Source organism: Meleagris gallopavo, chromosome Z (genome assembly GCF_000146605.3).
Source record: "Meleagris gallopavo isolate NT-WF06-2002-E0010 breed Aviagen turkey brand Nicholas breeding stock chromosome Z, Turkey_5.1, whole genome shotgun sequence".
Taxonomy (NCBI): Eukaryota; Metazoa; Chordata; class Aves; order Galliformes; family Phasianidae; genus Meleagris; species Meleagris gallopavo.
In genome coordinates this window covers 34103341-34125167 of record NC_015041.2, presented here as the reverse complement: position 1 = coordinate 34125167, position 21827 = coordinate 34103341, and the positions used below count along the sequence as shown (strand labels likewise).

At 35.8% G+C, this 21827-nt stretch overlaps 1 protein-coding gene across 1 annotated transcript in view; it reads left to right on the top strand.

The window, feature by feature from the left end:
- The window catches only part of LOC104915087 (protein prune homolog 2), a 97770-nt gene that overhangs the window by 49652 nt on the left and 26291 nt on the right, over nt 1-21827 (top strand). The window contains exons 2-5 of the mRNA XM_019610517.2: nt 11124-11282; nt 12298-18556; nt 18944-19509; nt 19624-19745. Coding sequence (XP_019466062.1) covers nt 11124-11282; nt 12298-18556; nt 18944-19509; nt 19624-19745 — 7106 coding nt within the window. The remainder of the gene's footprint in view (nt 1-11123; nt 11283-12297; nt 18557-18943; nt 19510-19623; nt 19746-21827) is intronic.

The following is a 21827-nucleotide window of genomic DNA, read 5'->3' as shown; positions in this document are numbered from 1 at the left end:
TGACAAAATTCAGTGTACAGTATTTGATGATCTCTGTCCAGTTCCTAGCTACTGTTTAGAAACAGCCATTGATTGCAACTGAGACTAAAGCTGGCTCCACTGAAAACACAGAGCCCCGTTTATTTCTTTACTTGTCTTGGAAAAAGATGTTTGGCTTCCTCAGCATAGAGATGAACTGAATGAGCGTGGAAAGCAGGCTGCTCTTGCCTCTAGTTGTCTTCCAAATGAAGACTACTTAACAAGGTAACGGACATTTCACGGCTAAGCAAGGTGCTAGAGATTTAGCATGCAGAGCAAAATTGACAATCAGAATAATTCAAAGTTCTTTTCTAGAGTGTTTATACTTATAGCAGAGAACTTCGACTCAGTGGAAGGACATTTTACTAATCTTGGGTACCTGGAAGACTGCGAGACAATTGTTCATGTAGGGAGCTGTGTGGAGAATACTTAAAAGTGTATTGTTGGCCCAAATCCTTTGACCTCAGTGAGAGATTTTCCATCAGTTTCTGGCTCTTTACAGTCTGTACTTGCCTATTTGTTCACACTTCTAGAATGAACACTTAGTTGTCATTAGTACTATATCAACTTTTGAATATCCAGAGATTCAGCTGGATTGGAGCATTTCAAAGCAGACTGTCTCTGCTGCCCAAATAAAAACATAAACAGTGAACCAAGGTTAAAAGCAGAATAAAAACTGAGGTGCAATCAAAGAGCATTTTGCTTCAACAGGAAACTGTGTTTGCAATTAGATTGATTTGGGACAACAAGAAAGACCAATAAAAAGTTAAAACTAAATACTTGAAATGGTTTCTGTTGTTACAGCTGCGAATACAGTTGTAATAGGAAAGAGTCCGAGAAATAGAAAATGGGAACACAGCTCATGAATGGTAATAAAGGGAGTAAAAATTAATATATAAACTTGCAATTTGCAGTGCTGGAGAATGAAAATTTAGGAATAAATAATACTTTGGAGTAAGAAGAATAAATGGAAGAAGTACGTTTTTTGAGAATAACGCTTTGGAGTCAAAAGACCAAGAAAGGAAACACAGTACTTTAAAAAAGCTAAAGAAAAAAAAAAAGGGAACTAGAACAAACAGAGGACTTCAGCAATTCAGCAATTGCTGGAAATTAATAAAAGATCAAAACTGAATGAGCTTAGAATATAACAAGAGCACCAGATCTGAATTTTCTACAAATGATTCTTTTGAATTTATTATCACCTGATCATTTTCAAAGTAGGGTTTTTAATGGAAAAGTAGTTTTTAATGGAGAGAAAAGGTTTGTGTCCTGCACAAATCTGAATGTTTGGATGGGCTTAAATCAGTAACATCTTGCTAATTTATTTGCCTTTCTTTGTAAATAATTGCTATTGCTGTTTCACTCTAAATAATTGTGTTTTACTCATATAGTTAGACTATGACTTATATATATATACTTATATAAACTAGCAAAGTAAATTTGATGAAATAAATAATAAAAATCAGTAACTTGGCATTTAACATTGCCTTTTAATATCAGAACAATTTTAAAAAGATTTAAGGTCCATTTGCATGGAAGGACTCCATCTGTATTACTTCACTGCTGTGTAATAAACACTCAAATTGAAAGAAAATATTTTGTAGCAGATTTTTTTTTTAAATACAGAAAACTAATCATATTACTTCAAATAACATTCCATTTTAGAAGAAGTTAATGCTGAGAGATAATATTATAACCAGAAGTTTCTCAAGTTTCTTCTTTTGGCAGCAAAATTTTGAGTCTCATCTGAAAGATTTTTGTTGTTTTTACAGTCAACTCTAGCTTAAAAAACAGTGGTGTTAAGTGCAAGTAACATGAAGTGATTTGTTTAGGTTGCCATATTGGAGGAAAAGCTGCAGGTTTCCTTCTACTTCCTGTCAACAAATGAGCTTTTTTATTTCCCTAGCAGAGTAGAATTAAGGAGGATTGCAATTGGAAGTCTTACAGCACTTTTCTCCCCTTTAGCTTCCACTGTATGAAAACAAGCACCTAATGTATTCAGGACCAGTTATGCTACATTATTTCTAAATATGCTCTTGGCTGAAGAGCAGATGATTTATTAACTTGAGTGAAAGTAATTTTTAGTGATTAGAAGGAAGTTACTTTCAGTTATGGCCACAAACAATATGTAGAGAAGATAAAATATAAATTATATATGTATATTTTTCAGGCTGTGATAGTATCCATTTACAATATTACTTTTTTCTTGCAACTGGAAAATTTTTACATTATGTCGTGTTCTGCTCTCTCCAAGCAAAAAAGATGAGAGGACTCTCTCTTTCATCCCTCTGTAATAGCCAAAACAAAGGGATACAGCACTTTTTGTCAGACAAAACTATATGTTTATGGGAAAATGGCAATAAAATACTGTTATCGTTATGATGAAGCAAGTCTCCATAGAAAACTGAAGCTGTAAGTATTAAAAGCACCCATTCGAATAGTTCAGGATTTTTAAACTATCTTGCCTTGGCATTTTTTTTTCCCTCTTGATTATATCTTTAGGAATAATTAACATTTTGATACATTTGTTCATGGATTTGCAGTGGTTAAATCAATAGTTAATGAGGTTCATCGTATAATTTGAGCTTCTAGTTTGTTTATGCTAGACCAACTTTATCCATACTCCAAACAAATTATCTCTTATAATCACCAGCCTGAAGATAAATCTCTAAATGTTTTTCTGATGATAGTGCTGTGGTTGGCAGGTGTTAGAAGTGCCTCCCAGGGACAAAGATTGAAGATGGGCTTGTTCTCACAAATCCTTCAGGCGAGGTTGTTTAGCTTTCTATCCTGTCATCTGCAGAGGAGCCTTGTATGGTGCCCTGCTAATGAAATCTAATAGGCAAAGGTCATATATCTTTATGAAGAAAAATTCAAAGCTGGTGAGTGATAAATGTGCTCCGTGGGGTTCAATGGACGATGTTCAGCAATAAAATCCATGTTTAAACAGTGTTTCAAACTGCTTGTCATATCTCTTTTTTGTGCCTTAACTACTTTTATAACAGTTCTCATTATCAGTAATGGAATTAGATAAATACAAAAATAGTTCAATATGAATGCAAAGTTATCTATGTAATTAAATAAATAGGTAGATACTTTAACTGGGTAATTATAATTGAGTACGCAAAGCATAATAAAGAAGATCATTTACATAAAAGTACAATACTGCCAGTATTGTCTCCAAAAATTGAATTATTGTATGAAATATCAATCTTGTGATTGAACCATACTAGGTAGCGTGAAAGATGTGAAGATGTTGGTGGTTCTAGGGTCAGACCATTGTAAAGAAAAAATAACTCTGTCAAATGTCAAAATAGAATAAATAAATAAAAAGAAATGGAAACAAAGGTATAAAATTGGTATAAAATTGGAGATAGAAGTTTTAAAGAATTCAAGTCAGCCCTTTAAGAAATTACTCCAGATCTGAAGTTAGAAGGAATTAAATAAATCAGATATTGTTTAATCACTGCTGTTTTTGGAGAAGTTACCAGTTCATTTGCCATAGTTATACTGCTGAGCTATGAGACAGTTCAATAAATCAACTCAGGCTTGATGGATTCTAAAAACTATTGCAATGAGTGAGTGGAAGAGGAAAGAAATCTTTTAGTATTCCCTCTTTGACAAAAGGGTATGCAAAGAGCCTGAATGGATGAATAGTTGATTAATTCTGCCAGAAATTTTGTTGACAGCCAGAAATGTGTTTTTGTTATCATGTTTGCATGGGAGCTTTTTGTAAGGTATGAATTATGGGATACAGATTTACACCTGAGGCTTGTCTGGGTAAAATGGACTGCTCATGGTCAGTATATGGATGCTCATGATTGTTTTTTCTTATGTCTTAATTCATCACTCTAGCAAGTCAGCCTTTTGCTTGTTACCACTTGCTAATCAGTCAAAATTGAAATCAAATAAATATTGTATGTGATTAAATGAGCCTTGTCACTGAAGTGGTAGGTTGTGTTTTTTCAGTATTTTTAACTGTTTTACAAGCTGTGGAAAAATCACATGAGATTCCTAAGCTAGGATGACAAAGAACTATAAAACTAAGGAGAACAAGAAATATATGCTATAAACACATGGTCTGTTGATTAGTGACACATAAAAATGCCATTTCTTTTCTTTCTTTTTTTCCATCTTATAAGTTTCTGAGGGGAGTAATGTATTACACTGCATATACATTACTTTAGCATAGAAGTTTTTTCTTCATTTTGTATGATTTTTTTTAAATATTTTGTATAGGTGATGTTTTATTATGATATGTGAGCAGATCTCAGAATTCCTTTATCTTTTCCCTGTGGCTACATATACCTGTGCTTTCTAAATAGGAAACTTCACTGTACATGCAGTTAGCATAAGAAAAATATGTTCATACTTAGTTTATCCTTCAAAGTGGCCTGGAGAGGGTACATTTTAGCATAGTAAAGTGCATTTACCAGTAGTTCTCTCCTTGCAGCAAAAGTTGTATTGCTATGATTGCAAGATCGTCTCTTTAATTATGTTATATAGACTGACTTTAGAAGACATACTTGAAAGAAATGGTGGCATTTAGGCATCTAAATTTGAAAATTAAATCTATATGTTTTGCTGTATTTTGCACTCCAAAATATTTAGTGCCCTTCAATTGGAGGAAATTTTTTTTTTTTAAATGATAGTTTTATTTTTGTCAGTCACAACTTTCTGATTACAGAATATATTCATTAACAGTGAGAGTAAACTTTGAATTTGGAAATAAGCAAGGGCCTTCACTGTTAACTCACTAGACCAGATGATGAACTGTGTTATTGTTTATTTTTTTGCTTCTTGATTTAGCAGTTGCATGCACAACAATATGGACTCTGTTACCTATACTTGTTTATATTAAGTATTTGATGTTTATATCAGGCAGTAGAAGCAGCACTCTCTCAAAACATCTCGGGCACTTCTGATATGTTTTGTTCTTTTAGTATATGTGCACATGCACAAGAAGGCACAACAAAACTAGTTTTAGACTGCTGAGGTTGTGGGAAGTTGTTTTGTTTACGGTTAAGAATTGGCATTCCTTTTGCTGAGGGTAGAGTTCCAGTTCTTGCTTTTGTTAGTGATCCTTGCTGATCTTTTCTGAGCACCATTTGCTGGTGCTCCAGAGTGGGAGGGTGAGTGTTCTAAACTGAACAGGACATTGTGATGTCCTTCTGATATATGCTATTATAATTTCTCATGAGATGTGGAGACATGGTACCCTATCTGTTAAATTCAAAACTGTTTCAGCTAGTTGAAAATGTGTAATAAAGATTACACAATAATAAAGAATATGAAAGAAGGTTAGCTGATTACCTGAGCAGCTTTTTTTAAATTTATTTTAAATATTACTATTTTAAATTTTTTTTATTAGAGTGATCAAGCCTGAATTTGCAAACACAGAATTTTAACTTGTTTAAAGCACGAGGAAAAGTTGTTTAGTTGCAATCTTCTTTCACAAAGACCATTGCTAAGTAATATTAACTGAAAGTAGACCAAAGGTGTAGAAAAGACAGTCGGGCATGGAAGTGGCTAAACACATTTAAATGATCATGCTTTGTTCAGTGAATCTTATTATAGATGAATTCTTCTTTCTTCTTTGCTTTATTTTTTGAGTTGTTCTGTCTTCTATAAAGATGATTGAAATTCTAAAAACAGAGCTCTTACCTACAGTATGAGGAGCGAGATCAGTGCTGAATGTCTTAATCACGTATTGTGTGGAGTGTTTCACAGTGCGGTACTTACTGGTTACATTTCCTACTAAGTTAAAGTTCAGGAAACTTGAAGCTTAACATCAGTTGTAATAGGGGACTCTGTAGGACATGGCTGTGCAAGCTTTCTGGTAACCATTCTCCCCCTCTTCATTTTGGGATTGATACCTTTTTCTCTCTGGAAACTTTTGGCAGCAGACCTAAGAGGAAAGTGTTAGAAACTCACAGCAGAGTTGGTTGCTGTGTTGTTCTTTTCAGAAGATTGGTAAATCCTGGTATGGCAGAGCTGTTATTTTGTAGATTGAAATGTATAGCAGATAAGTGGATTCTTTTCTTACAGGAAAGATAAATTCTGTGTAGTGCATTTTAACCAGTGGTGTTGATACAAAGAAGAGATTAAACAGTGAATAATCTGGTGTAGTCTGATAAGAACTATTCTGTTCATACTGTTTTCTGCTTTTAGCAACCTTACCTGGAAACCTCTATGCAAAACTGAGTTTGTTTTGCTTGTTTTTTTTTTTTTTTTCCTTTAATTTTTATTTTACATGGGGGCTTCTTCTAGTAATTAGCTGGATTTACAACAAATGGCACACAGACTGTTAGCTCTGCATGTGTGCCATAACATTGGTGTTTACCCTATTATATTGCAATTTAAGTATGTCATAAAGTTTTATCAGTGATCACACAGAAACAAACTGGAATACAGCAGTACTGACCTTGAAATATTAAGAAAATACAGTGTTAAGCAGTGTATATTGACTTCTGGATAGTGATAATTGTTTTGGATGTGAAAACTGTAATGGGTTGCAGTGATATTCCTCATTTATATTTTGTGATGGCTGGGTATTTTTAGCAAATGAGTTGTCAGCAGAAAGGCTTCATTAGACCCATCAGGATATCTGCCCATGAATAACGAATCCCAAACTGTACTGACAGTTTCCTTGAGCCAAAATGATGGAGCATCTCTGACAAAAGCCATATTGTGCTCTCTATGTGAGGAGTGTGAAGAACAAAAGAGAGAGTTTGTTCTTAATTTGATCAGGTTAATATTGACACAGTTAGCTCAAAAGAATCAGGTGTGTAATGTACATTTACAGTGATAACTTGGGTAATTGACTGTTGGCTTCATATATCAGAAAGTGTAGAAAGGGAGAAATTACCAATTCTCTTTGAGTATTTTTTAGAGACTTTACTTCTTTTTTAGGTCTGCCCAGGTTTGCACACATTTTAGCTATTCAGTTCCTATAAGAAAATTGAGTTCAGAGAAATAAGTTCCAGCATACAGCCTGCATAAAATTTGTAAAGCATTTCACAACAGAAATGCATAATAACTGTTGTGTTGCAAAATACATCAAAAGCTCATTGATTTGTTGAGCTTTCATATTCTGTTTGCCTGAATGATTAAAAAACAAAACAAGTTGTTTTAGAGCAGACCCCATGTTCTTAGCATAGTATAAACTTTTAAAGTGGATTAGACAAAGCAAATGCATGGTTTTATTACAATTGCTAAGCTGTTCAATTTCTCCAATATCCACACTGCTGTTCACTATATTGCCAGTGCACTTGTAAAATACGTTTAATATCAGTTATTATCTATTTCATGTAAAATACATTTCAAGTATACTTAGTCTTTTTTTTGTAGTAGGGTATTTGGAGGGCATTACAACTAATAATGCTTATATATGTTGTTTACCTACTGCATACTGCAAATACGAATTAATATTTAAACCAAAACATGCAAATAAAGAAAGGAAAAGTAGTATAAAATGAACAATTTGACCTTTGTCATGCTTCGACTATCTTGAAATGCATTTCCTATTACACAAATTCATCAATACTGTATTTTACACTGCTTGTAATTGGGATGTAGCAGCTTTTTTGTTCATTTCTGAAGATGTTTTATCTTCTGTTAGTGTTTATAATACATCCAACATTCTGGTTGTTTACTTAGCAAATTTATGGAAGATTCCTTATGTCTATTATATCTTTCAATTTATAGTCCTTGGTAATTTTATGTAAGAATTTCTTGTTCATGAAAGTCTGTTTGAAGATTTGAGTGCTTGTGTTTGTAGCAATTGTTCAGAAGTGTAAAATGTATGGAAATGTGGAGGTGGAACTAAGATAAGTATTAAAAATTGATCAGTAATATGTAATATTACTAATAAAGTTACCTTTGCTTTAAAAAATATTATTTAGATGTTTTGATTAATAGTCAGTTAGATAAATTGAGTCACAATGCTGTAAGAGGTGTAATTTGATCTTGATTTTATTAATACCGTAGGCAACAAAATTGTCCAACAAAAATACTTTTTGACCCATTATTTTAATGAGTTCTGTTCACCATTCTTTTCATTTGTGGACACACATTTAATTAACAAGTTCTACGAAATATTTATTATTGGTTATTAAAATGACTATGTTTGGGAAATTTTAGTAACTTATATTCTCAGGTATTATCTGAATGTTAGTAAATGTTTATGCAATAGGGTGATAAGCTTATATATTTGTCATGATGCTGCAGAATGAAAGCAGTCTTGGGTTTCATACCTCTGCTGAATAATGAAAATTTTGTCAAACAGTTGTCTGTAGTGTAAGATTCATCATACAAAGTAACAAATTGGCTATGATCACTTAATTCTGCTCAACTTGGCCTATGCTTTTAATGACATCCTCAGTATTAATGCTGATTTTATGTCACTGTAAAACTTCCCTTTCCATCTCAGATTTTTAAATCCGTATGTAATCTGCATGTTTTGTTTAAAGACATGGTATTTAATAAACACTTTCCTGTGCTGCTGAGTGTTTTACAGTAGGCAGTGCTGGTCCATTATGAAAAAGAAAGAGAAGCTTGGTAAGGTAACTTTAAAATACTGTTTTCTAGAGCTAATGTTTTTAGGAGGGAATGTCTTATGTCCTTTTATGTTATGGGAACCCTGAAAGATGTAGCACTGAACTGGCAGTGGTCTTCATACGGCACATTGGGCATATCCTGGCTGCAGAAGAGACTTCTCTCTTTTGGTCACTAGACCTTTTGCAAGGGTGGTTCCCAAAATAATGCCTTCTTTTTATGCCATTTTTATCATGTTGGCGCACAATGTACAAGGCGGATGTTGGTGGTATGGTAGAAGTTGAACCTTTTGCCCAATATTCCACTACATTTTATTGCCATGTGACATATGACAGCAGAGGAACAGTCTGATAAAATGGTGTGTGAGGTGGAAGTGCGTCTGAACTAAAAGCGTGTCATTGAATTCCTCCATGCATTAAAAATGGCACACATTCATTGATGCTTACTGAATGTTTATGGATGCCAGCAATGGATGTGAGCACAGTCTGGCAGTGAGTGGACAGAAATTATCCCAGGCAGTGTTTCTTTCATGAAGTTTCCTGTTCAGTCAGTTGATTTTAGCAGAAAATGTTAAGTCCCTTGCATTTTCAATTAATTCAACCAATATAGAAATAATTTAGAAGCTGGAGAATAATGAGGCTAGAAGGCTGAATGTTTATTAAACCTGTCGTTTATTTACCATGTCTACATTAGTGAACACCTTGTACAATGAATCTGATCTTCCTTTTTGTACCCAGCTGGGTGTGAGTGAATAGCTGAGACGTGGTTGGACATTCAAACCTTATTCAGCATAATTCTTCACCTTATCTCCCTATTCAGAATTTATATGTGAATGTCCACCAGTAAACTATTAGCTGACTTCGGTATGGTTTTAATGTAGAACAAGTTATTGTTCTACATATTGCAAACATCAAAGCAGAATCTCATTTCTAATCTAGGAAGGAATCTACTTCCAAAGCTCTTGACAAAAAGATTTTTTTTTAAGTTCAACTTACAGGGGGGGGATAGGCATTTTGTGGACAATTTGAGCAGATTAATAAATAGTATTTGTATTTATTTAACCAAAACACTAATTTATCAGGTAGGAGACAGATGCAAGGGAATAATACGCCAATCTGCATATACAGTTGTTCTGTATTTATGATGAACTGCTGTTTATTCAGGGCCAATGTAGCTTGGCAGTATCACAACTATTATAGCATATGACACTGTGTTTAACTTGAAGATAAAAAAAAAATCTCAAATACAAATAGGAACATAAGGGAGAAAATAAAATTTCTGGTAATTTCTTCACTAGCAATTTTCAGAACTGATGACTGAAGAGGGCCGTTTGCTCTTCATGCATTGTGGCCCCAAGTCAGAAAAAGAATGGATAACTTACACTGCAAAATCTAGCTAATTCTACATTTCTCTAGTCTAAGGGGAGTGATGCTTGAGCTAGGGGTGAGGCAGATGACTCAGCTGAAGTATATCTATACCAATGCACACAGCATGGGCAACAAGCGGGAGGAGCTTGAAGCGGTTGTGTGGCACGCTAACTATGACCTAGTTGCTATTACCGAAACATGGTGGGACCACTCCCATGACTGGAGTGCTGTGATGATTGGCTACAAGCTCTTCAGAAAGGATAGACAAGGGAGGAAGGGTGGTGGTGTGGCTCTTTATATTACAGAGTATTTTGATGTTGAAGAGTTAGGAATGATAAAGTTGAGTGTCTATGGATAAGGACTGGGGGAAAGGTGACATCTTGTGGGGGTCTGTTACAGACCACCTAATCAGGATGCAGAGAAGGAGGAGACATTCTATGAGCAGCTTGCAGAAGATGCACAATCACCAGCACTGGCTCTCATGGGAGACTTCAACTTCCCTGACATATGTTGGAAGTATAATACACTGAGAGGAAGCAGTCCAAGGAGTTTCTAGAATGCGTGGAAGACAGCTTCCTTACACAACTGGTACGAGAGCCTACCAGGGGTGATGCCCTGCTAGACCTGCTCTTCAGTAATGAAACTGGTGAGGGGTCTGGAGCACAAGACTTATGAGGAGCTGCTGAAGGAGCTGGGATTTAGTCTGGAGAAGAGGAGGCTCGGGGGAGACCTCATTGCACTCTACAACTTTCTGAAGGGAGGTTGTGATGAGGAGGGGCTTGGCCTCTTCTCCCAGGCAACAAACAGGGCCTGAGGAAATTGTTGCAAGTTGCGCCAGGGGAGATTTACGTTAGACATATGGAAAATTTTTTTCTCTCAGAGAGTGGTCAGGCACTGGAATGGCTCCACCACCAGGGAGGTGGTGGAGTCGCCGTCCCTGGCAGTGTTCAAAAGGTGTCTGAATGAGGAGCTACAATATATGGTTTAGTGCTTGTGGTAGCAATGGCAATGGGAGGACGGTTGGACTAGATGATCTTGCAGGTCCTTTCCATCCTTGTGATTCTATGATTCTATGAGTAGAGCCACTGTTGTGTATTAGTGTTTCTGACTATTTTCACCACAGATTTGGATGGAAAGAATAAGAAAAATGCACTGACCTCTAAATTTCTTACCTTATTTCAGGACTGCCTATTACACAGGAATCTCGTTGGTGATCTGAAAGCATTCATATATAAATATGGGTTTGATGTACTTGTCATTTTGGCCAACTCTTTGTCAGATGAGGAACAAACAAAACGGCAAATAGCAGTATACTCGGAAAACTTAGAGCTAGGCAATCAAGTAAGTATCGGGAAAAATATTTTAGAAGTATTTCTCTTGAAAAATAGTGTTTTTCAAGAAAAATAATTTAGAAATATTTTTCTTGAAAAATAGTGTTTTTTAAAAAAGATATGCAAAAGTTTAAAAACTAGGTGGATACAAGAAGTAACTACAGTAGGCTGGCAATGGAGTAGCAATTTGAAACGACTGCATTATTAATGTGATGTGAAATGCAAGATTGTGTTATTCATGATTGCTTCAGAACAGCCTAATAGAAAGATTTGATAGTCACAGGAAGTACAGTAAGACTGAACAAAACAAAATTATTTATTTATTTTTACTGATTTTGGCTTTTTTTTATATTTTAATGTACAATACACATAATGTCATGAAGGACAGTGATTGTGATTTATTCTTTTACAATGGGTCATGAACAAGCATATAAATGGAACTGTCCAGATCTCATATCTGTGTATTTTATCACTAAATAATTTAAGCTCTGAAATTAAGCCAAATTATTTCTAGAGCAAAAGTTTATCCAAAGTCAAATGCTGTCTGTCTTTTTCCCATGTATTTGTCCCCAAATTGAGGAAATTACCACAGGGCAACTCCTTGTACCTTTGTCTTTTTCTTAAAACTTCTCATTTTAGAAACAGATACCTAAAGGACCCTATTGCTTCAGGATTGACATAAACGTATTTATTTTATGAACTTGATTATTCTAGAAATTCTTTTCTTACATACCCTTTATATATTTTACTCAGATTTCTTAAGGCAATAATTAAGAATTTGGATTTTCTTTTACTAATGAAAAATAAACTTGAAAGTCAAATTGTATTATTTGATGTAAACATTATGATCAATTGCATAATATATATTTTATACCGAACTTTTAATATTTCATCTATTTATTGTGTAAAGTGTTCTGTTGTAGGTAAATGGGAATAGATTGCTATGACTGTGTTGCACGGTGGAATAGACTGTGACCTGCTACCTATGTTTGTAATTGTTTTTGAAACATCCTGTTTTTCAACAGATTTGCTGTGAATTAGAAGAATGTCAAAATCCTTGCTTGGAGCTGGATCCACTGGAGTGTGGATGTGACCAAATTCTTATTTATCATCAAGAAAATTCTTTGGTTACCTGTGATCAAATTTTTCTTCTCATTAAGGAAGTCATGAATAGAAGACAACCAGAAATGGTATCAAACAGTAGAACATCTTCTACTGAAGCTGTTGCTGGGAGTGCTCCACTTTCACAAGGGTCTTCTGGTATTATGGAGTTATATGGTTCTGATATAGAACCACAGACCAGTTCTGTCAACTTTATAGAAAATCCTCAGGATCTAAATGGATCCATTCAAGTCCATGTTGATCTTAATGTAGACCTTGTGAGTCCAGACAGTGGCTTGGCTACCATTAGAAGCAGCCGGTCTTCCAAGGAGAGCTCTGTTTTCCTTAGTGATGACAGCCCTGTTGCAGAAGGTGCTGTTTCCCATCATAGTCTTCTGCCTGGCTTTGATTCCTATAGCCCTATTCCTGAAGGAGCAATAGCAGAAGAACAAAAACCTCAATCAATAGGCAGCAGTGGTAACTTCGACCTTTTCAATTTTGATCTAGCACCAATGGTTACAGCTCCATCTGAATCATCTTCTCGTTCTGTTGACTGTTCTCCAACAGATGACTATTTCCTTAATAGTGATTCATCAGAAGGTCAACAACTTGCTGTGCAGAAAGAACATGATGAAGCAAGCTTGCTAGAAAGTGATACGGCAAATTATTCAACTGACTTAGTTATGACAGCAAAGAAGGAAGACAGTTTAGCTGAATTTGATGTGAATCCAGGAGAAATGTTTGAGAAAACCTCAAGTTTGATTAATTTAGTTGAAGGTGATACTTCCTCACCAGAAATGTTGAAATCTGCTGATTCAAGAATTCCACTGACTCCAATGAACAGTCTTGTAGAAACCTCACCACTAGATAATGGGCAGCCTTTATTTTTCCCACAAGAAGTCATTAAAAAAATAAATGAAATAGAGGACACAAAGTGTTCTCATTCACGTGTTAGATATGGAAGCTGGTGGGATGGCTTTGACTTAGAGTCCCGAAATGCTGATACATGGAGTTCAAGTGAACAAGAATCTGTATTTCAAAGCCCTGTCTTGTGGAACAATTGTAAAGCAAGCCCACTGCTACAAGGACATGTTGATAGAAGAGCATCAGATTCTATATTCCTCCAAAAACAGCCTGAGCAAATGGAATACGCAACAACAGCTCAGTGGAATAATCAGTTTAAACAAGATAATCAAAAACAAGAGAAAAAAGAGGTAAACGGTGAACATTTGTGTTTGCAAACTGCTTCTTCAGAGGGGACAGAACAAGAATCAGAGAGTTTTAATGTTGCGTGGAAAATCAGTCAGCCAACACCTGTGATGTCAGATGCATGGTCCAGTGAGGAAGGGAAAGGAGACTCTTATGATGTCTGGATGAAGTTTGAGGCAGAAAATATTGCTAGATCCTCAGAAGAAGTATGGAATGTGTCCAGACTAGATAGACAAAAAAAATCAGTGAATATTCCTGAGAAATGGACCATAACAAAATATAGTTTATCAGATTCTTCAGAAATTGTAGCAGACAGTGAGACTGAAAACTCATCTACCCAGGTATATCTACAAGCCTGGGATAAAAAAAGATGTTATTCCCTAGAAGAGAGTCAATCATCTGAAAATACAAATTCTGATATCAACAATATGCAGAATAACTCCACATTAGAAACAGAGAAAAAAACTCTAATTCACGACCCTAAGAACAGACCAACACAAGTTGAAAATGTAGAGACCTGGAATATGTATGATAAAAACATCAGGAAAGAAGTAACAGAAAGAGTGGTGCCCTGGGATGATACCTTCTTGTATAAACACTCAGATCTTTGTTCATCAAATGTAGGTGAAGACTTAGCTGTTTCTCCACCGGACACCAATTACTCAACGTCTGATTCTTATATATCACCTACATATGTGGAAAATGGAAGAGAAAATGAGGGCGAAGATTTTGTCCAAGAAACAATTACTGATAAATTGATAAGCCCAAATGTGGCTGAACCAAAAGCACTTGAGAAAGCAAATAATGAACTATTGTCTCCTATAAACATGCCCTTTTCAAGATCCAAGGACACAGACATCTGGAGCACATCCTTAAATAAAGTTGATGCCCAATTACAAGAAAGAAATTCGAACAGTACTGCTCTTTCTACCTCTGTTGAACTGTTACTTAATTCAGAACGAGCAACAGATCAGTATTTTTCAACTGAGGTACATACTAATGAAAATATCTTTTCTGCATCTGAAAACAAAAGAGTTACATACAATCAAACAGTGAATGACTTATCACCACCACAGAATGAAGTAAATACTGCACAAAGTTTAGCTGAAAAGATAGAAGCATTGAGCAGTGCTCCTGTAGAAGACACAAGGACATCTACACCAACTTCAGATGCTCAAAATAGTTTGGATCTGAAAATATGTGATTTAGGAAATGAGACACCGAGTAAGGAGCCAGCACAAAACACTCCAGATGTTGATGAAAAGTTGAATAGTCAGCATTTAGAGCAACATCTTAACTTACGAAATTTACAAAATGAGCAGGATTGTGAGGAAGGCTGGGACAATGCCATTGTCACCTCTCAGGAAAGAGAAGAGGAATATAAGATAACAGATGAGGCAAATGGAAAACAAACTATTACTGACATTTGCAGCAAACCAGCAGAAGACAGCAATGAGCCTTCATGTAACACAGATTCAGAAGACAAGAGGTCAAAATCTGAGTTTTCTAGATCACTAGAAAAAATAAGGAGTAGTTTTAGTTTGGAAGCCTTAGTCACAGATAATGAGTCAACAAGTCCTGAGATGGAAAGTATCTTTGAAAATAATTCTTCTAAAATGCCTGTAAAGTCAGACACCTGGAATGACTCTGGAAAGAATGACTCCAGTTGCCACTTACCTGTGTCAATTCCCTTAATGAATGAGCCACCAGAAACAGTGGGATATATAATAGAGGGCTCACATAAAGTGTTGAACCACCCATACATAAGTAATTCTAAGTTAGTGTCTTTTGAAAATAGCTCAGAACTGAGCACCACTCATGAAAATTTTTTCATAGATGAGTCTCCATCTAAATTTAAGAAGAGTCCTTCTGCTGGTTATGTCAGTGTTCCTGACATCACAGATATATCTATGATGGATAATTCATTTTCACATTATATAGCTTTGGGGAAAAATGAAAATTCTGAAAATTTAGAATCTGCTGATAAGCTATGTAGGGAACTATGTGCAACACTTAATAACAGTTCTCCTGAAACTGCTTGGAATTTACAGCAGCATGAGGATTTGAAATCTCCTGGAACAAGTCCTGAAGCAAGTGAAATCCATGAAATGGCAACCACCACAAGCAGCCTTTCAAAGGATATACAGATCAGAAGTTATTTGGAGGAAGATAATGTATGGAGCGATTCAATAGATGACTATACACACTCAAGTGGAACGAGCCCTGATTTAAGTGACGCATCAGTGAATGTGTGGGGAGAACTTCCAGTTGACAGTAATCACAAAGAAAATAAAGTTATATGGGATATTAAAAATAATGAAAATCTTAAGGAGGCTTGCAAAATCAAAGAATTTGGGAATAAATATCAGGAACAATTTGAAACAAGCACAGCACAGAATAAGGTTCCCAAAAGCTTAGATTTTTGGAATGCTCATGTAGATGATGATACTGTATCTTCTTTATCAAGTCCAGAAGTAAATGAGGATTCAGAGAATTCAGAGGCATGTCCAGAAGAACTGAATGAAGATTCCACATATGAAAACAAGGAGCACAAATTATCTGAAATTGGTGCAGATTATGCAAAATCAAATGCAACAAATCCTGAAACAAATGAAGACAATTTGGATGCAAAAAATGAAGTGGCAGAAGAGATCTTTGTAGATATCTTAAATAAAAACCCTGAAACAATTGAAGTTCAGAATGTATCACAGGAGGACTTTAACATAATGGAGCATAACGAGACTTCTGAATATTTAGATCAGCGTGAAACACTTCAGAATAAGGCTCAAGTGAGTCTTTGCAGCAAAAAACTGGGTAGCACAGAAGGTTCACATTTGTATCAGATGAATGCAGATGCAACAATGACTTCTGTTGGTGGTAAAAAAGAAGAATACTTTGCAAAAAGTGATATGTGGAGTTTGTCATTGGCAGTTGATTTAGGAACTGATTGGAAATCCAGTGTAGGAACATTTGATTTTCCGTATGACAGTTCAGGATGGTGGAATTCACCAACTTGTGGAGAAAACCTGTTGGAAGACCAGTATTCGATTTCAAGTCACTCTGTAACATATCAAGTAACAAACAATAAGGAGGAGTCCTGTGGATCACCTGCACAAAATGAAGAGCTAACAGAAACACATTCCACTGAACCAAATGATGGAAATCAGCCTGTTCACCTTTACTATGATGTGAAAGAAAATGAAAGGCTATTATATCCTATGAATATTTCTGATAGTCAAGTAAATGAAGACACTGTGGAGTTCAAACAATATGATCCTTTTATACTAGATGACACTGAAGAAAGGGACTTGAAAGAACAGTTTTTCCCTACAAATGAGAGTAGTCAACTGACTTCACAGAATCATTCTTCATATGATCAACAAGATATGTCAAATACAACGGATCAAAAAAACACAGCACTTAATCAACCAGAAGGGCATGAGGGAAATGTAAGTCTCATCCCTTTAGAACAACAGTTAAACACTTGTGAAACAGTAGAACACAACCATCTACCATGTGCTTTCACTGTAGAAGACTTGTCTTTTGAAATGGCAGAGAAGTCAAGTCCAATGTGGAATGTATTGGTTTCCCAAACTGCACTTATCCCAGATATTTTACAAGATAACACAAAAGAGGATAATCAGTTGTTTTCAGTGGAACCTGACCTGTGGACTAGTGCTGAACAGCCTGTTACTTTGAAATCAGTTAGTGAAAATCCTGATATATTAAATCATTGCGAGCAAGACAGTAGTTCTGAGGCATCAAACAGTCCAGATGTGTGCCAAGAATATGAAGTTAAGCATGCCTCTATTCCATCTTCCCAGATTAGTGTAAAACCTGAAGGACAAGATAGTCAGATGACTCACATGCATTCAAATAAGAGTAAAGAGATAGATTCTGACACAAAGAGTCAGTTAGTAATGCAGAAGACAGAGGCTGAATCTGAAAGTAATAGACCCCAAGAGTATGATCCAGAAAAGACTGATGAATCATATCGGCTTATGTCTTCCAATTCTCAAGAGCCTCTAGAATTTGCAATTTTGAAACGTGATCTAGAAAATAAACCTGCTCTTAAGACAGCTGAATCAGTCAACATCCCCAGTGAAGTTTTAGGAATGACATCATTAGATCTGAAAGATGCATTCCATGAAAGTTATACTCCTGTAAGTTATCAAGGAACACCAACAGATTCGTCTCAAATAGTGACCTTCCAAACAGACTTGGTTCCCATGAATTTAACTCTACCTGATAAAGCAGAGCAGAACTTGAAAGAAATTAGTGCCTTGGATGAAGCAGGAAAATATTCTGATATTGAGAGGGTAGAAATAACTGGTGATGGCATAACAGCAGAGTGCTTGGATGAATCTGAGAAGGGTTTGGAACATAACACATCAGTTGCTAGTATCCCAGTGAGAACATGTGGTGAAATTAATATACTAGAAGTAGCAGGCAGTGAAGCAACAGAAGGGGAATCAAAGAATACACAGATATTCTTTCCCGAATCCTTTCTTCTTGGTGATAACGAGGGCTTTGAATCTAATTCAAATGATCATTTGAACATAATGAAAGAATATGAAGACTTAATTGAGAAAGATGTTCCTGTGTTTAAAGAAATGCCCAGTGGCCAGTCACTAGTGGTGTACACTCCACCATTCCATATGTCTTTTGATGCTGAACCCTCTAGCAGCAGATGTACAAGGGATGAACTGTTGTTAAAGCAGCCATTTTGTAACAATGTTTCTTTTGAAAAGCCTTTACCATTAACTCCTTTGGAAGGTAATGAAGGCATCCTAATGACCAAAGAAAACAGCATCGAAGATCAGGTGTCTGACATTTTACCAGAGATCCTTCAGAAGAATCATGTGTCAGAACCTTCATTCTTAGAGTCTCAAGTAGCTCTAGGAATTTCTGAGGTTTTGAAAGAAGCAACTGATCTCGACTCACCGCCAGGTGGAGATAAAAGATCACCTCCTGGTAAGAAAACAGGAAAGAAATGTCTGGAGTATTTCTGCTGAATGTTGAGATATGTGTCTCCTTGATGTACAGAACTCTGCTGTTGGGAGTAGTTCTAGTATTATTCTTATAGGCATGTTTAAACCTTTTGAACTTTCAAGTTGGGATGTTGTTTCTGTTGTTTGTGCAGGATCTATGGGACACTGAATCATTTTTCCCTTAGGAGTGATTATGGTGTTAATGTATAATCTTTAACAATGATTATGATATTGTAAAATTCAGGTACACATTAACAGAATCTGTCAAAGAAAACTGAAAGGAACTTTATCTCACAGTACTGATTTAGCCATGGTGACTAAAATAGTAATTCGAAAACTAAAAAGAATTTCTGTTTGTCTGTTTTTTTAGAAGCTGGCGCTACTTCTGTGCTTAGAAGAGAGAATAAGCCAACAAACTCTTCTGAGAGCCCTGAACTGGAAAGTATAGAGAGTAAGGAGGACATGAGGATGCAGGTTCACAGAGATCCAACTTCAGTGGAGATGGATTACATCCTTGTTACTGAGGAAGAAAATATGCCTTCAACAAAGGAAAGTGATTTTGTGTTTCAAGACGCTGTTGTACCTGGACAAACAGAATCTAATGAAGGATTTTCACAAAGCCCATTGGATACCTTTCAGTCAATCTCCATAATAAATAAAAGGGAAGACCAATCTGCTTGTGGGGCTGAATGGGACTTAGATGAGAAAAGCTCTTCTGTTGTGCCTCAAAAACTGGAGGATGAAAGGGAATCAGGAGAAAGATTTGGGCAAGATGAGGGTTGGATTATATTGTGCCAAAATGAAGTCTGTGATATATCATCTGTGGAAATTTCTGCTGAGTCAGAGAAGCCAAAATTTGAGTCTGGACATGGTGGCAAAATAGCAGAAACTGCTGGAGGGCAGGAATCAACTCTTGAAACTCAAGCAGAATTTCAGGTAGAAACTTCTTTTACAGAATTATTTGAACACAAAAGCTGCTCTTCCTTCCATGAGCTGTCTACGAAGGATGACAGTTTGGATATCACAAGAACACATGCTTTTGTGTTGCAGGTGGGTGATGCACGGGAAACAAATAATCAACAGGAGCTTGGGAATAACACATTCACAGAACAAGAACTGAAAGAAGAGGCAGTGCTTCTCAACAATGAAAGAAAACTGAGTGAGAAATCAGGGTAAGAAAAAATACCCTATCTGTTTCTTTTCAAAAGTCTTCTGTTCTCTAGCTATCAGAGTTATTAAATTCTGTGAGATCATTAAGAGATGTCAAGACTTTCAAGTCTGAAGTACTCATTTTATTTATGTGATTTAAATATCACTGTATTCCTCACTGTATCAAAACAGAATCTTGATTCTTGGTTGCTTGAGTGTGAATCAAATTAGTACTCTTTTGTAATGCTGGAAGATCGTAAATCCACTTCCTTGCAGAAAAAATCTGTCTTTGACAAAGTTCAGTAGATTTCATAATCTACACTGAAGTCTGAAACAGATGTGGCCTGGATATCTCCTGGGCTAGGTACTGGTGGTAATTCCCATATGAATGCAGTGCAATGCCAGTGATGAGATTATGAAGGCACTGAAATGAAATACTATTTCTGCCTTGTGGAAAAATGTTTGGAATGAAGATGGGAAGCAGTAGACATGTAGGGTCAGAAGAAGATACTGCTTTTAGAAGAAAGTAAAAGATGATGGAAAATTGCTATCGTTGTAGTCATTTTCAAGCTCTAATCAGATCTGAGCAACATTTTTCTCTGTGCAGTCTGGCTTGGTTGTTGAGACAGTTTTAGTGTATTTGCATCTCCCTTCAGGTGAATGTGCAACGTCTGTGTTTATAGCTTTACTGACTTACACCAGACAGATAAAGGGGTGACTGGACTCCATATACTGGACAGTTTTAGCACTTCTGTTGTCTTGTCTTTTACAAGCAGAGACTGTAACTGATCTAGTGATGCAAGTATGGAAGTCTGGCTTCATTTCTCCTGGATGTCTGCAAGTGTCAGGATTGCAATTTTACATGAAGGAAACTGGCGTAGTATTTATATAGTGAAATTCTGTAAACAACAAAAGAAAATTCCCAGTAGAAAAGAGAGATGCCACTTCTTCACACTTCTTTCTCCTTTTCAGTTGCACTTATCCAAAACAATGTGTTTGGTATGAAATGTGGAAAAATGCTGTTTTTGTGAAATACAAAACATTTTCTATTCCAATTCTTCCTAAGCACTTCAGTGTAGACACATGATATCCACAACTTCTGTTATCAAGTTCTGACTTATAATTTATTTTAAACATTTTTGTTCTTGTATTTTCACTAACAATTTGGCAATTTTAGCAATAAGTTCTTTTTCTCTCAAAGGTGGTATATGGGTGTCTGTGATCTTGGTAATAGCATATAGAAATAGTCTCCGATAGAAAAGTGTAGCTTTTTGTTAACACAAACATAGCAGTTCACAGCTTATTAACATTTCCAAAATGAAGAGCTCAGTAGCTGTGATTTTATCTTCCTCCAGACTTGTTAAAATACCTCCCCACTAAATATTTTCGTATATTTTTCAGTGTGTGTTAATAGCACAAGATCAGACACTGTAAGAGCTGAGTTGTTTTTAATATAGTCTTTGTTCATTCTAAATATAATTTCAGTCTTAGTGAAAAGTAACAATATTTCTTGCAGGTTTAAACTTTATCATCTTAGGTTGTTTTAACACACTGTAGTTTGAGATGTATTCTTTACACCCTAGCTCTGTCTGTGGCTGAAATTGCCTCAGTTTCTAAGCACAGAACTGGAAGAATATATATGATGAGAAGGGCTCTGCTTCTGAGGAGCAATGACAACTTTTGATGATGCAGGTTAGCATTTACTGTCGTCAAGAGAATGGCAAATCTTCAGAAAGAGTGGTGGGAGATACGTGCCACTGAATTCTGTGCTGTCTGAAGTAAATTAAATGCTGAGTGCCTGACCTTGAAATCATTGGAAGTAAAACTAATTAGCGTAAAACATTTTTTTGCAAGCAGTACAACAAATTTCTAACATATTCTAGAAGGAAAATCTGAAATATTGCAATTTTATATAAAAGAGAAATCTGGAAAAAACAAAACAACCCAAATCTCCAAGCAGCAGTTTTGAATCCACATTATTGTGTAGAAAACTGTCTTGGGATTTCTTTATCTAAAAAAACTAAACATTCCTTGGCTCTAACATGATCTGCTTGTTAGGAATAACCCTGGAAGCCTTCCTCACCACTATCTTTGCTGGATTTCAC